The sequence below is a fragment of the Leuciscus leuciscus genome (assembly GCF_965113295.1).
Source record: "Leuciscus leuciscus genome assembly, chromosome: 22".
Lineage (NCBI taxonomy): Eukaryota > Metazoa > Chordata > Actinopteri > Cypriniformes > Leuciscidae > Leuciscus > Leuciscus leuciscus.
The window spans coordinates 16,640,101-16,657,463 of NC_138746.1; the positions used below are offsets into that span (position 1 = coordinate 16,640,101).

Here is a 17,363-nt window from a genome sequence, read left to right on the forward strand (position 1 = left end):
ACCAAGTCCAAGCCTATTCAGTATTGATTATTAAATGTCTTTTTTTTTCTTTTTCTTTTTTATTACAATTAAAAAAAAACATTTTAACTCTATTTTGGCTTACAAATATTGTGAGAGAATCATATTGTGAGATCAGCATTGTGCATCAAACCAAATCAATAGTCACATGAGTGTATTGTTACACCCCTACAAAATATGCAATTTAAGTCCAGTACATTTAGTTAATTCACAATTTTTGGGGGGCTACGCTCCGATATTTTAAATCTCCCAAGGAGACCTTGACCTCCTTGGAATTTAAATTCATGTCTCAGTAATGCTCAAGCATTAAAATGACACCTTATGAAAGGGCCCCCGATCTTTCCCGAGCTAAGAAAAAAAGAAGTGTCAGCCTCCCACAGGGAGGGGTCTGCTTGAAGGTGAGAAGGTTAGCAAGTCTTCTTGGCCACACAGATCTTGGCCTTAGAGAGGCTGCCATAATGAATGCTAATTATATAGCCATCTGTGAGGTGGGCTGTGTTATGTAGACACCTGTTCATTAAGACGACAGAAGATTTTGGAAAAACTTTCTCCTTTTTTCTTTCCAAAAGAGCTTAAGAGAGAACGATGAATGTCGTGAGCTATTGTGTAGTTAAATGGATTATAAAAATCAATCTTCCGGCTATAAAAAATACTAAATCCTGACAAAACGTCTGCTTTTGCAACTAGAATAAACATAACAAAACAAGTCTGACTGATGTCCTCATTTAAACGATTCATCCTAAAACAGAACTTGCCTGGACAGCAGGTGATTGATTTTTTTCTGTAATACCTTTACAAGTTTTGGGCCTCATTGGGCTAACCACATTAGGTGGAGGAGTTGAAGAGGAAGCCAATAAAATCCTCATGGATGTTTGCGCACTAGGATTGGAGTCTGTCAATTGACTGCCCCTAAGAGGTGATTTGCCATTACTGAGCCATAGGAAACAAATGAGGCCATTTCCTCTGCCAGCATCCCATCTGAGCTGTCAATACACACTCACACATGGCAAGAAGCTGAGAGAAAACCTTTCCATCCCAGTCAGAGGTGGACTACAGTAGCTTTTCTTCAAAAGAGCAAAAGAATAAAAGCTTAAAAGCACTGCTTCATTTTCATGTTATAATTTTCTTTCCAACCAGTATTTCTCTAGTTCCCTTTCAAGGGAACTCCCGTTGCGTCGAGAAAATGACGCTGTGGGAACGCTTTGCGTGATGACGTCTTGAAGCACATGTAAAATCAGTCCAATGGTGTGGCGGAACGTCAGAGGCGGGTGACGTCACGTACCAGGAAGCTATAAAAGCCGGCCCGAAACAGAAAACGAAAGCTTTCTGAGTCTTCAGTTGCGCTCTGTGTTGAATCTGTCCTTGTTATTTGGTGTTGTCTGTCTATATTATATATATATATTCAGTATGGCGAGCAAGCAGCAGTTTAGAGTGTGTGTCCATCCCTGCCCGCGTTATTTAACGGGAGGTGATACTCACACTCTTTGTGTTGTTTGTTTGGGTGAGGAGCATGCCCAGTCAGCACTCGAGGGTGGTGACTGTGTGCATTGCGACGCGCTTCCATTGCGCACGCTCCGATCCCGCTTGGCTCGGTTCAATCCCGATCGCGTTCCCCAGGGCTCGGGTCCCGCCGCGGCTGAGGCTCGGCGGCGATCTCAGACCTGGGGTTCGCAAATGGATCTGTCAGTGGATGTTGAGACGGGCTCTGCCTTATCTCAGCATCAATCTGACAGATCCAGTGCCTCTCATCAGGGTGTGGAAGCACGCATTGCGGTTTCTTCCCCCCCGATAGAGGCACCAATACTGCAACTGTCCAGCTCTGAGGAGTTGGATGTTGTGAGTATTGAAGCTGAGTCTGAGGATTCGCCACCTCAGTCTCAGGCGTTTGAGGAACTGCTCGATGTTATTACTAGAGCAGTTGACAGACTATCTATTGAGTGGCCAGAGGATAGGCAGGACGTTCGTTCGAAAAGTAAGCTCGACGAACGCTTCCTGCCATCTCGTACACAGCCTCAGCGAAGAAGCCTTCCGTTTTTCCCCGATCTCCACACCGAGGTGTCGAAATCGTGGGGAAAACCGGTTTCATACAGAGTGTATGCACCACAAACATCCCACTATTCTTACATTCACAAATATAAAGAATATGGTTATGGGGAGATGCCGAAGGTGGAGGAGACGCTTGCGAGCTATCTCTCTCCAGCAACGGCATCTTCCCTGAAAGCTCCTTCACTTCCCTCTAAGCCAGTAAAATTCACATCATCTCTGGTTCATAAATCGTATGCAGCCGCTGGTCAAGCTGCAGCGTGTCTGCATACGATGTCTATTATGCAAGCCTATCAGGCAGAATTATTGGGGGATTTAGAGGAGGGCGGGGGAATTGGTCCTGACACAGTGGCTGAACTACGCAGAGCCACAGATCTGTCTCTCAGGGCCACCAAGGAGACCGCTAAATCAATCGGGCGGTCTATGGCAGCCCTGGTGGCCACTGAGAGGCATCTGTGGCTCAATTTGAGCGATATAAAAGAGAAAGAAAAGCTCGTTCTCTTAGATGCTCCGGTTTCCACTGTTGGTTTATTTGGTGATGCAGTAAACAGTGCGGTAGCTAAATCTCAGGAAGCTGCTAAACAGGCAGCTGCATTACAAAAACTTCTCCCCCGCCGTTCTTTCATTGAGGCTGCTGAGCGGGAGCAGCCTCACTCCTCTAAAGAGCGCTGAACATCGTGCCACTCAAAAACAGAGTGTGTCCTCTCGTGCTCCCCCACAAAAATCTCGGGGACACGGAGGGCGCTCTCAAACCCAGCAGTCTTCGAGGGGTAAAACGGATCTGCGGACCGTTATTACCGCCAAGAAGGCTGCTGGGGAAAAGTCCTGATGTCTGAGGGCTCAGGACAAATGAGGGTAGTCCCCCCGAAGCAGAGCGGTTAACACCTCTTTTCACGGTGCCCGTCTCTCTTCGGTGCCCTCAGGGGACCGTTCTGCCAACCCTGCCACCTCTGGTGTTACAGGGCGCAGCGGTCTCCGGCGAGCACATATCTCAAGGTCCACCCGGAAACGTAGTGGCCTCGGGATGCCCGCCCCCTCTGAGGAGGGTGCTAGAGCAGTCTGTTTGGTCGTTCCCTGCCGGTGCGCCGTTACAGGGCGACGAACCGACTACTCAACAGCAGGAGAAAAATACGGTGCCGTCTCTCTTCGGTGCCCTCAGGGGACCGTTCTGCCAACCCTGCCGCCTCCGGTGTTACAGGGCGCAGCGGTCTCCGGCGAGCACATATCTCAAGGTCCACCCGGAAACGTAGTGGCCTCGGGATGCCCGCCCCCTCTGAGGAGGGTGCTGGAGCAGTCTGTTTGGTCGTTCCCTGCCGGTGCGCCGTTACAGGGCGACGAACCGACTACTCAACAGCAACAAAATCCAGAAACCAGTCTCGAGAGACTGGTACCTCTAGTAGAATCTTTGACAGCGTGGAAGCTACTGTCAAATGTTTCTCGTTGGGTCCTGCAGACCGTGGAAAAAGGGTATTAGATACAATTCTATTAACGCCCACCGCGGTTTATGGGGGTCCTGCCCACAGTGGTGGGCCCCGAGCAGGTTCTGGTTATGGAACAGGAAGTAAACACTCTGTTAGAGAAAGGGGCCATAGAATATGTACCCCCCTCCAACAGGGAAACCGGGTTTTACAACCGGTACTTCATAGTTCCAAAAAAGGACGGGGGATTGCGTCCCATTTTAGATCTTCGAGTTCTGTACGAGTACATGCAGCTCAAGTTCAAAATGTTAACCTTGAGACAAATCGTGCCACAGATCAGGTCCGAGGACTGGTTTGTCACGATAGACCTCAAGGACGCATATTTCCATCCGTCCGTGTCATTGGAAGTTCCTGAGGTTTGCTTTCGGGGGCAAAGCATACCAATATCGAGTTCTTCCATTCGGCCTAGCTTTATCACCCCGCACTTTCACCAAATGCGTGGATGCAGCTCTGGCGCCTCTGCGCCTCCGGGGTATTCGCATCACGAACTACATCGACGATTGGTTGATTTTAGCTCAGTCGCATTAGATGGCGGTTCAACATCGAGATGTTGTTCTCGCCCATATGAAAGAGTTGGGGTTACGGCTGAACGCCAAGAAGAGTGTGCTTTCTCCATTTTAGAGGACCACTTTTTTAGGCGTGGTTTGGGATTCAGTGTCGATGCAGGCGCGCCTGTCATCGCCACGCTTCGATTCCAGCCTGGCAGCTGTGAGAAGTGTAAAGCTAGGCCAGCTACTCACTGTCAAACAGTTCCAGAGACTGTTGGGTCTCATGGCAGCAGCTTCCAACGGGATACCTTTTGGACTGCTGCACATGAGGCCCCTGCAGTGGTGGCTCAGGACCAGAGGGTTTTTCCCCGAGGGGCAACCCATTTCGCACAATCAAGGTCACGCGGTGATGCCTACGTGCCTTGGTTATGTGGAAGAACCTTGGTTCCTGTCCCAGGGCCCAGTGCTGGGAGCTCCTTGTCGTCGCAAACTGCTAACGACGGATGCTTCCCTCACGGGTTGGGGAGCGATCCTGAGGGTCGCTCATCTCAAGGTCTGTGGGAAGACCATCATCGTTCCTGGCATTCTATAGCCTAGAGATGTTAGCTGTCTTCCGGGCTCTGAGGAGCTTTATCACAGGTCTCAGGGGACACCATGTGTAGTACATACGGACAACACGTCGGTAGTCGCCTATATCAAGGGGGTTTGCGCTGGCATGCCATATCCTCTTGTGGTCCCAGGGGAAGTTGCTGTCACTCAGGCAGCCTACATCCCCGGGGTCCAGAATATAGGAGCAGACACTCTGTCGAGACAGGGGCCGAGGCCCGGGGAATGGTGGCTCCACCCCCGAGGTGGTGGAGCTGATATGGAAATTATAAGTGGATCTGTTTGCGTCTCGAGAGACGTCTCACTGTCCACTTTGGTTCTCCTTCACGCATCCAGCTCCTCTGGGACTGGATGCTATGGTACAGACGTGGCCGAGGCTACGTCTGTACGCCTTTCCCCCAGTTGCTCTGCTCCCGGGAGTTCTGGAAAGAGTTCGCAGGGACCGGGTTTCCCGATCTTGTGTCCCTCCTCGACGGGCATCCTCTGGAGTTACCCGTCAGGAGGGACCTTCTGTCCCAGGCAGAGGGCTCGATATTTCACCCTCGGCCAGAACTGTGGAACCTGTGGGCTTGGCCTCTGAGGGGGCCCAGCTCATAGAGTCAGGTCTCTCAACCGAGGTTGTTGAGACCATTCTACAGTCCAGAGCTCCCTCCACGAGGAAACTTTATGCCCTGAAGTGGAGAGTATTCACTTCTTGGTGTAGTGACCGTCGGTTGGACCCAGTCCACTGCCCAATTGGTACAGTGCTGGAGTTCCTGCAGGAACGGTTCACTGCAGGTCTGACCCCGTCCACTTTAAAGGTCTATGTGGCGGCCATAGGTGCTTACCACAGTCCTTTGGGTGGAATGTCTGTGGGGAAAGACCCCTTGGTATCTCGTTTCCTTCGTGGCACTTGGAGGTCCTCCTCCCTTTCGAAATCGGACCAGGAGGCGAATAATTTGCTTTGCCCTGTTCGGGCGTTAGACGCGTATGTCCACAGAGCTGCCCTGTGGCGTAAAAGTGACTTTTGCTCCCCTAACAAGGGAGGTCCAGTGTCTAAGCAAAGGATGAGCAAGTGGGTGGTTGAGACTATCTCACTGGCTTATGAGGCGGCTGGACAGCCTTCTCCTTTGGCTGTCCGGTCGCTCTCTACTAGGAGTATGGCGGCCTCTAAGGCCCTTATTTCGGGAGTTTCTTTACAGGACGTCTGTGATGCGGCAGGCTGGTCCTCACCGCACACTTTCGTCAGGTTTTACTCTCTGGATCTAGACTCTGCTCCAGGGTCTCATGTCTTGTCTTCCTAGTGCTGCTCTACGGATTTCACACAGGACAGACATTTGTAGCTATGGAGGCGTTGGTATAGACGTTCCCACAGCGTCATTTTCTCGACGCAACGGGAGTTCCCTTGAAAGGGAACGCCTCGGTTACGACTGTAACCTCGGTTCCCTGAAGAGGGAACGAGCGTTGCGTCGCCTTGCCATATCTCCTTCATGCCTGTCAGCGCGACTTCAGACTTTACGAAGCTTTCGTTTTCTGTTTCGGGCCGGCTTTTATAGCTTCCTGGTACGTGACGTCACCCGCCTCTGACGTTCCGCCACACCATTGGACTGATTTTACATGTGCTTCAAGACGTCATCACGCAAAGCGTTCCCACAGCGTCATTTTCTCGACGCAACGCTCGTTCCCTCTTCAGGGAACCGAGGTTACAGTCGTAACCGAGGCGATTTCACATAATCGGGCTCTGTTTTTATTTAAATCCTTTATTTCAGTTTACAAATGTTGAATTAAAAAAACGCAGAGAAAAATCCATGCATGCGGCATTTGCATGTTTGCTAAAAAAGAAATAATTTGTTTCAAATTTTATTTAGATTTTATTTTTTTATTTTTTTAAATCATATAAAACATGATTTTTATTTTTATATTTCAAAAAAGTTAATTCCTTCTTAAGCTGATATTCCTAGCCAAACATATCCTTTACTTATTGGGATACGGTAGGCGGTATTAAGCTGTTAAATCTCTAAATCAGTAGGATATGCACAGCTAAAGTGATAACATCATCTTTAAAACTAAAGTGGTTCAAATCTCGTTCATATCAGTGTTAAAAACATCTCAAATACAGACAGCTCCAACTGGATAGAATGTGTTAAACTAGATGAACTGGAGGCATGAAAAACAAGCATTTAGCTTTAAATCCAGTTGATTTTTAGATGCGTTTATCTGTCTTAATGCCTTCGTCTCAGATTTAAGAGGCTGAAGATGCCTAAATGTCACATAATTCAAGATGTTAGCTTATGACTGCTCAGTTTCAAATTACCCCAGCATGTGATTCAAAACAGAAAACATGCTAAAGCAACCCAATTACAGCACTGATTTATTGATTTTACAGAGTGAGATGAGGTTAAGTTGACGACAGGCTCTTTGACATATCATTGCCGCACTTCAAATTAAGTACTAAAGGACTATATTTCACAGAGATCACGTGTGTGACGATTCCCAATAAGGATACATTTTTAAAAGGGTTTGGAAACCAGCAAATCGACTTAACTCTGACTAAATAACCGCCTCACAAAATACATCACCCGACCTGGTTATGCTGATACGTTGAATTAAATTTGACCAACATGCAAATATCTGACCTTTACAATAATAATGCAATGCAGAGAGAGCGACAAATACAACTGGAAAAAAACCCATTCTGTCATACAATCCCACAGCAGATTACAAAAATAGGTTATAACGTCTGCCACCACATGCAAAAAAAATTCTAACATATGCTCAGGTGAATTGAGTCCTCAGGCTCCAATCTGCCTTTTCCAGATCTCAAAGACAAATTGAAGGGGCCATCTCTCTCATTAAAAAGTCTAAATAACCGCCATATGCATTGCTATTATTAGAGGGGTAACAGAACACTTCCCATTTTCAAAGTTAAATGATCAAGTATAACCTTAATTGGTGAGAAGCTTTGTTTAGTGGATAGCATCAAGAGGACACCGAGAAGATAATTCAACAGATGGCTTAGTCTTATGACTTGTGTTAACACCTTCGATGTTTAATGAAGTGATAATTGCTTTTCTAATATATAATGGGACTACCAGAATACCAGCAGTAATGCAAACAGATTAACGCACTGAAGACAGATAAACACACATGGTATTCAATGTCACTGTTAAGTAGCATGAAAAACAAAACAAGGTGGGGGACACAAAGAGCGGTCACACTGAGAAGCACATAAACAATAAGGCTGAAGTTTCTATTCACTTCCAGCGGCATTCTGGCCTCAAATGCTAGGGAGATTAGACCGAGCACAAGATGACATGAGAGGAGGGGGAAAAAAAGAGAGCGAGGGGACTCCTTTATCCTTGTCTGCTAACATCTCAAAGGATCGGGGAAGACATGTTGGACCTCCCCGAGATCATTCAACTCTAAAAGCGAGCTGAAGGAGGATGGCGAATTAAAGTTGCTGAGTTAAAGAGGAAGCTATAAGTTTAGCATGTTAATAGTATGTTTACTTTGAGGGCCTGTCTCAATAACCATTACATTTATGAGGTCTATTCCTGTGATACTTCAGTACAACAAAAATCACAATGCCATATAAAAACCCAAACAAATTATCTGGAACTATAAAATGTATCCAATATTCAACTAAATACATTGTCGACACCTTAGAATGTAGTATTATGGAGAATAATCTACGTACTAGATATGTTTATGACGAATATTTTCAGATCACTGGAATTGCTATAAGCAATATAACTAGGTTGATGAACTACAACACAGCTAATAAGCTAATAAATAACTGTAAATTGGAAGAGTTTTTATATTAAATTGTTTCCTTACCTCTCGCATTAGGAAACAGCATTTGCCTTTGAACGCTGTTTCAGGAAAAAGAAGAAAAGTCCATTGTTAACGGTCCAGCTCATTCCAACAGATACTGGAAATGCAGATAACATTGAAAGGTAAACAAAAGGTCCCAAGTCATCAACCCAATTTTCTGACTTCACTAGTTTAACATTTACAATATTTTTTTTTTAAATTGATACTTTATTATTCTCAACAACAAAAAAATGCTACAACTATAAGTCAGCCATCTTGGTGCTACAAGTGTTGACAATAACTGACAAATCATCACTATTAAATAAATAAGAACATCTATTAGTTGTAAGAATACAGAATAGTTTGTACAGAATAGTTGTACAAAATCTTTCAAACAGTAGATAAAGAAGTGAAATATAAGTTCTCAGAGCATTTTATATTTAAATTCAGCTACCACAATAAAAAAACATTATTTAACTTTCTTTAAGAAAATGGTCAATATAAAACTAATTTTAAATATTGATAATCCTTAATATAGGCATTCATGATAAATTGAATGAGACTAAAGTGTAATCCACCACAGAACTCTATAGCCTAGATAATCATCCACATTTTAATTTTTAAATGTATAATAAGACAGACATACTGTAAATGTACCATTAACATGATTAAATAGTAAACTCTAAATAAAGTGTACAAGTTATTTATATTTAACAGAGAGATCCTTTTGTAAAATATACCTCTGTAAAATAGTGATATTCCTATCATTGTCTTTTCTTATGCCAGTAATGCCACCTGTGCAAACTGCGGTTTATTAAATTAAGTGCTTTTTAAGGTCAATATACTTTCCTAATAGCTTGTCACTTTTTATCACCATGGGTTTAGCTGTACCTTGATCCCCCCCCCCATTCAGTAATTGTGCTCAACTCTGTCAGAGCTAATAGGCTCACCCTGTAATGTTTTTCAAATTTCAGCGTAGACCGAGCAAGTAATGCTTTGCATGCTTAAAATCCATTTCCAGTAGTAAGTGCAATTTCCGTACAGTTTGTTGCTGTTTAATGAAGTGAAATCTTGTTTGTATTCATCCCCATTTCACAAGAAAAGCCACTGGAGCATAAGTGTCAGAATTAAAACAAATTAAAATTAAGGCTCCCGCTATCTTCAGCCGAACACAACTCCACTATTCAACTGAAACACGGAGCCTTTGCATTAAATGCATTAAGAAAATTTAAAGACCTGCTTTCCACTATTTAAATGCAACCAGTACTTTTATTATTATTCTATTATCGGAACTATTTAAGCAGCTTTAATGATAGAACATGCAAATGGTGTGGAGTAGAGAAAATGGCTAACATTTATTTATCCTGGCTGTTCCCATGTCTTGTTGGTGCCATTAGAACAGCTCGCTGCATCCCATTCGCTCCCATTATCTCAGCTATCAGCGAAGCCCAACCAGATTCAAGCAGGGCCATAAATACTTCCCCTGGACCACATACGGCTTCCACATCATCTCCCAGGCACAGCTTAATGACAGGGAAAAAACACAATGGGTTTTTGCTCTCTTTTCCACCCTTCCTTCTCGTGCTTTTCATATCGATGGCACAAAACGTGTACAGAGGCAGCAACAAAGTTACATGTAGTTAAAAAGGTACATTAAACCATCATTTCCAAATTCTCTGACATGATTGATGGATGTAATCATGGTGCCCTAATGCACAATTCAGGCATCTATGTTTTACAACACCAGGGTAACAGACCAGAAGGTACATAGGGAATGAAATAGCACTAGAGGAAAAAGAGAGAGAGGGTGGGGGGGTGGGGGGGGAGACTGCTGGCATCAACAAAGCAGAGCTGGACATACAGGACGTTTTAAATGGTGAATCTAGGAGTGTGAATTTCTTCATTATAGTTAATTAATCTAGGAAAATGATATTTGATGTGTTAAATGTCTTCTAGACAATTAGACATCACAATGAGCCTCATTAAAGCTCACTGGAAGATGGCATTACAAAAGCACTCAGGTATGGCTCCCAAATGGAGGTCAAATAAACGGTCAATGAAAGGGCACTGTTTAAGAGATCATTAATGGGACAGGTCACAGGAAAAAGAAAAAAGAAAAAGGTTGTTGTTTGCCAGTGTTGGGAAGTAACCAAATGTAGCCGACACTACTAACCCTACTACTACTAAATGTAGTGAACATAATTCGGCTGTTTTTAAGAAGCTTATCAAGTTAACCAGGTACATTTTACTAAAGAGTGATCTCTACTCCTTTTTACTGGGACACAAGCCCCTGTAAAATATTACTGATAAATCGTTGTCTATTGGTGGAAATTACTTGCTAATTATTTTCCTTCATATTTCAGCAATCAATCTTGTTTTCTATCAGCTGTTTAGAATCTAGTGATTCAGGAATTAATAAATCCCATCAAATAGGTCAAATGGGTTCGCAAAAGGGTAAATAGTCTGCGATTCAGTTGGATTCAGTCGCACAGATCACTGTTGCAATGAATCATTTATTTATTTGAATCGGGATTGCAAGACAGAAAAGAAAAAGTAGCAAACAAACCGCGCAGAATGGTGCTGAATGCTGATTGATTTAATAATACAATATTTAAACTAATATTACATCAAAATATATTACTCATATAATGTCAATAAATGTTCTTTGTGTAGGCTACTTTTACATTTTGATCATCAACCGCGCACACTGGTGGCAAGACTCGCAATAATGTTTTAACATGCCATCGCCAACTCCCGCCTCACAATATTTTGATTTAGTTGCTTCCCAGCGGTTAAAAAACAACTGTTGTTTCTAACGTCTGAGCTAACAACGAAGTCCCTTTCGGCTAATAATCAAATGTGCTCACTACTGCTCACCTCAACGACACACAGTTTCTCTCGTAGAGTTGGAAAGTCCGATTCATTCTAGTGAATCAGTTCAATCTAAAAATGGACCTCTCTCTCTCTTTTTCGATCGCTCGCTCTAGCTTTCATACGAAGCGCTGAAAATTCAAATGAATTATAATTTTCTGCGATTCATTCCAGTGAATCGGTTCATCCTAAACGGTCCTCTCTCTCATGTGAAATATTAGAACGTTAACTTCACAACATTCTATTGAATCAGTTCATCACAAATGGTTCTCTCGTATGTTGCGTTGGAAATGTTCGATTCATTCTAGGTGGTTTATGTAAATGAACAATTAAAAATGATTCGCCAATTCGACTCGCTTTACTCAATGTATCATATTTTCGACTCGGTAATGCAAATTATTGTTTGTTGAATTTAGATCAAGTTGGATACTGTTAATCTAAGAGCTACCCGTATGAAAAGAAAATATATTCCCATATGAATGATGAATATGGTTTAACAGTATATTTGAAAATGTACATAATATAGGCCTATTGTATTAATATCACAATATATTGAATAACACATTAGGAATTGCTGCTTTCCATAATTTGAAAAATATGTGACAATATTTACTAGGGCCTATATCATAATTAATTTATATTCAGTAATAGCCTACACTTCATAATATAGATGTCATATATCTGCAATATATTACACATGCAGTACCATATCTATTTGCTCATGCAACATATACACACATACATATGGAAATATATAATGTATTTTTTAATTATTCACATTATAATTGTTTCATATTTTCAAGCTAGTTAATAAAAGCACAAGCACACCAGCATGTATTTAAGTAAAGTATTTAAACAAGAGATAATCACTGTGCTGAGGAGTGCACAGCCATTACTTTTCAATAGTAGCCTAGTCTTAATGGTGTTAAGCCAATCGTCGATCTAACCAAAGGCTCTCTTCTGCACAATGGTAACCCCGAAAGCTCAGACATACCATAAACCCTTTTAAATTCCAAAATAACAGAACATTAAACACTAACAGATCTCCCCATATTAATATTGAGCAAAACACATTAAATAACACTTAATTTTAACATTTGCTCTCCTTTAACAGTCAGAAGCAAAGCATGCTGGGAACTAGAAATCTGTTGTAAATCATTCTGTGAATGTGTGTATATGTGTGAACTTATTCACATTGATATGGGAACATGTATGTGCAATATATGTACACAATAAAGAATAAAACTTTGTGAATATTACATGTAATGCTATTTTTGTCTTCATTTATAAATATTTTATATGAATTAATATATACCCATACATGGTCAATGCATATAGCACTTCCAAAATATGGAGATGTATTGTAATATATTGCATTATATTTTGCAGTATATTCCCATATTTTTGTTCCGTAAGGGTACTTCATTCAAAACAGCTTGTTATTGTTTATGTGCCTGCAAGAGTACAGTTGATTCATTTATAAATTATATAATTGGATATATTTTATATATAAAAACTCCCTTAATAACTTCAAGCTACTTTTTGTTTTTAGCTTGTAGCCTAATGGCTGTAGTTTAACTATTTCAAATTATGATAAGTTTGTAGCTTGGCAAGCTACGGTTTCTAAGCAGCTTCCCCAACAATTGTGTTTACTAAGTTCACTAAGAAAAACATTTCTTTGCTATTAATGGATTATGTGAAATCTGTCCAGGAGCTTTAGCAAACACTTAAGCTTTGTAATGACAGGATTTGGGGGATTGGCTAAGATAGATGTCATACAAACACAGGAAACACTTTCATTAGATGGGGTGAAGAAGTAGGGAAGGAGACGTGGATCTTGACCTTTTTGAGGATTATTTGGCCCCTTGTGCACCACAGGGGAAAATACACGGTAAACACACTGAGGTCGTTGCCCTGCATTAATTTACCTCCCGTAGCAACACTCATAGGTATGCTCAAAAACATAAAACAACACAAAACAATCATTGGTGCATCTCATTCGAAGCTTTCCATCAATCCACATTTGTTTTGCCGGCTGATGCACATCATCCTCACACAGGAAAATCATGCACTATGACTCCCGTGTGTCTGAGTGTCACAGGTCTAAAAGATACTCAATGACAAGTCTGAGCTTGTCACTCAAGCAGCGCTGTGGCACAATGTCATGTGTTTGTTTGGGTAATGCTTGAGAGGCGTATCTAACGCCACCCTCTAAAATGCGCTCAGGTGTTGAGGACTGTACACATTAAGGCCATGAGCCTTCCTCTTCCTCGACCCAAAGACCCTGACACAGAGGACAAAGTGTGTGCCTCATTTCCTGCTCCTAATCAATGTTTACACCCATTGGCGTGGCGACAAGCACGTAGGGGTGCATATAAATCACCAGCTGACGGCGCTGTGCAAAGCATCAAGAGATCTGGCGCTTCTCTTTTCCTCTCTCTCGCCCCTTTTTACTGCTTATCTGTTTCAGTGGTGACTCTCTCTCTCTCTCTCTCTAATGGGTGCAGTGGAATTACAGCTAATTACGGATGTAAATGGACCCGAAGAGTGACAAAGAGCCTGCTTGTAATTCCACTCTAAATTGTCTCTTACCTCAGCAGAAAATTTATCACAGGAGACAATGTCAACTTTTACAGGGAAGGGCTATTTGCATTTGCGCATTCATTAGCGGGGCATGATCACAGGGCTGGCAGTAATGGCAGGAGAAATGCTGCCCACCCGCTCCCCACCAAGGCACCTGATAGGGGATAATCTGATAAGTTCCCCCTCAACAGTCTGCCCCCGACTCAAAGGGAGCAGGAGGATATTATGGGATGGGCGGAGAGGGATCTGACACAAATGCCTGATGTTCTGACAGCCTCTGAAAGCCAAAGCGAAGCACTGTGTAATCACATTCCATTTTACATGGCAAAAGACCAGTGAGCACAGCGCCACACAAACAGACACCGAAAGGCTGAGCACAGTCATACCCGGATCCGAGATCCATGCGGAAAAAAGACGCTCCCTACCGCGTTTCTAGACGGAGCGCGCGGTGACTGGTGCGACAGGGAACCTTGTTGTGATTTATGTTGCTTTAGATATGACTGCTACTTACGCAGTAGCAAGACATCGATCTGACAAAGCAAAGCAAACAATAAAGAGGGAAGGAAGATGATGTGCTTAGTGAAGTGAAGAAATGGAAAGTGTACCTATAAGAGCTAATTATCTGCACACATAATTCTTCAGGTTAAGACAGGGGGCTTGAATGCAGGCCAGCAGGCTTGGGTTCTGGGAGATGACTGTGTCAAAGGGCAGGAATGAAAGGGGGGAACTGTGTAGACCCCGGCCAAACAGACAAAAATGCATTACGGCACAAACTGTCATCTAAATCACAATATATACACGGCTCTCGAATGTTTTGCGAACTTATGAGGAGATGTGCACCAGCCGATTGTTTTCCAAAGTGACTTTCCTTGCATTCAAGTTATACATTTTATTAGTTCATGCATTCCCTATGACCAAACCCATTACATTGGCATTGCTAGCATCATGCCAATTGATTGGAAGACAGGTGCGAATTACAGTTACAAAGTTTAATCGTAGGAGGTTTCAATAAGTTAACCTTAATCCCAAATAAACAATCAGTAATAAATTAAAAGAGGCTTTGAAATAAGAGAGCTGGCAATAATAAAAGCTGCCGCAGGAACCTACAACTTTTACAGCACTCTATAACAATCATTGAGTGGGTTCACAACCCACAGTATGAATACAGATAGCCCATTACAACCCAACCTCCAAAGGCAGTGGAAAAAAAACACATTATTCGCGATGATTATATCCTATCTTTTGGATTCATTCCTTGCTATAACTGTTTGGAGGTTTTAATTAGATGTACACTCTGGGCGGTTAGCATTGTGTCGTTAATAACAGCATATAAAAGCAACAGAAGACAACCGCTGACACTTTTAATAGTTGGAGAAACAAGATACAATACGCCAGTGGTGCCAGGAACAGCTCTATACTTCATGAGAGCAAGAATACATCAAAAGCACAGAAATTTGCACAACATAAAGGAGGTACAAGGTCAATGGAAGATTACTAGATTCTGTCAGGATGTTCCATAACAGGTGATACACATAATGATATCACCTTACAACCATGAAAGACTGACTTACATTCTTATGCATACTTCAGCATAATTCTGGTACCATTATTTTTAAATGAATGCTCTAAATCAATTGAATTACAGTATAACTGTTTGAGTGGATGAGGGGGAAGATGTTAGCTAGCTTATTACATGGAATGTTTGCTATTTGTTCGTTCACTATTTTTTTTGCACTTGTATGATTTATGTAACTCATGAATTCATACATTCTGAGAACACTGAATGCCCACATTAACAAGGACTTGCATTCTGGGAAAAGATCCAGTAGAACATTGGCAGCAGGTTTGCCGGGACATGTCCTGGCACTACAGTGGAGTGCTAAACAGTGTTTATTTTCTCTACTCACAATTGCACCACGATTTCTATGTTAAAATGTTAAAATGCTCATAGTATATATGACACATTTTAAAATACTTTTTAGTCACTTTAACAGTATAAGTAGGCTACTACTATTTATTCAATGTAAATTGTAAAATATGTCCATTGACTATACCATGCAAAAGATTTTTTAATGTGTTTCAAAGAAGTATCTTATTATATATTATATTTATTTGATAAAAAAATACAGTAAATACAGTGGTATTGTGAAATATTACAATTTAAAATAACTGTTTAAAATGTAATGTATTCCTGTGATGGCAAAGCTGTATTTTCAGCATCATTACTCCAGTCTTCAGTATCACACGATCCTTCAGAAATCATTCTAATATACTGATTTGATTCTCAACAAGCAATTATTTTTATTATCAATGTTAAAAACAGTTGTGGTGCTTAATATTTTTGTGTTAATACAATTTTTTCAGGATTCTTTAGAAAGTTCATATGAACAGCATTTATTTGACACAGAATTATTTGATACATTATACATTTAAACATTATAAATGTCTTTACTATTACTGTTGATCAAATGAATGCATCCTTGTTAAATAAATGTATTCACTTCTAAAAAAAATATATATATACTCACACAGTATAGTCACACAATATAAATAATCTATTTGACAATATACGTTACAAAATATGTCAAATTAATTGCTTATACTGTATATTCATAGAGTATATATTCACAATTTATTAATGTCCATTATAAAATAAAAATCCATGCAAGTGCTGATTCAAATGCTTATATAGTTTTAGCTTATATAAGCATTTATATAAATGTATTTTATATGCTTTTATCACAATAAAGATATACAGAATGAATGTTAGATAAAATACATCTAAAGACAACTAATTGTGCTATTGTATGTTTCCCAGTCCTGCATCAGGGAGGTTGCATTGGGGCTGATCTGCTCTAGTTAGTCATTAGACAGAAGCAGAGCATTCCACTTCCTCAGCCTTTTGGCAGACATGCAACTGTGCACTTGCTGGCGTTCTGACTCTGCCGCATCTGAAGCTTGGACTCACACAGCTGTACAAACAGCGCACAGCTCCGAGCGGCCATCTTGACTAAAGCGTTTATGGGATGCCAGCAGTCGTAATTACGCTTTGATTTGTAGATGCTCGTTCTGCGCCTTTATCTACCCGTGTCAAGAGTCACTGATAGAGGGGAAGTAGTTTGCCCGGCCCACTCCGTCGGAATTCAAAGTGCTCACTAATTTCAAAGGGCGATTCATCTCCCTCCTCTTTGCATTAATTCATGGGTGCCGCTCGTCGCTGTGCTACAAGAGATGGGTCCGGGTTGGGCGACCGGGACGCCTGCTCTCCGAGCACATGCGATAATCTCAGGTCTCCTCTGCCTTTCGGTGACCCCGGCTGCCCCGGCAAGTGTCTAGGGCCACTCTCCCCTCACACTTTCATCAGAATCCTATTTCCTCCCCTGTAAGGCGACCCGGGCTGAAACACTACCTCTCATACTACTGATTTTCAGTGCACATGATGGATGAGTCCCACTCCGACTCCCTCAGCCTGTCTATCAGACTC

At 42.0% G+C, this 17,363-nt stretch overlaps 1 protein-coding gene across 1 annotated transcript in view; it reads right to left on the reverse strand.

The window, feature by feature from the left end:
- cdhr1a (cadherin-related family member 1a) overlaps positions 1 to 17,363 on the reverse strand; it is a 112,284-nt gene that overhangs the window by 92,261 nt on the left and 2,660 nt on the right. Inside the window, exon 2 of the mRNA XM_082153203.1 lies at positions 8,450 to 8,543. Coding sequence (XP_082009329.1) covers positions 8,450 to 8,471 — 22 coding nt within the window. The 5' untranslated portion in view covers positions 8,472 to 8,543. The remainder of the gene's footprint in view (positions 1 to 8,449; positions 8,544 to 17,363) is intronic.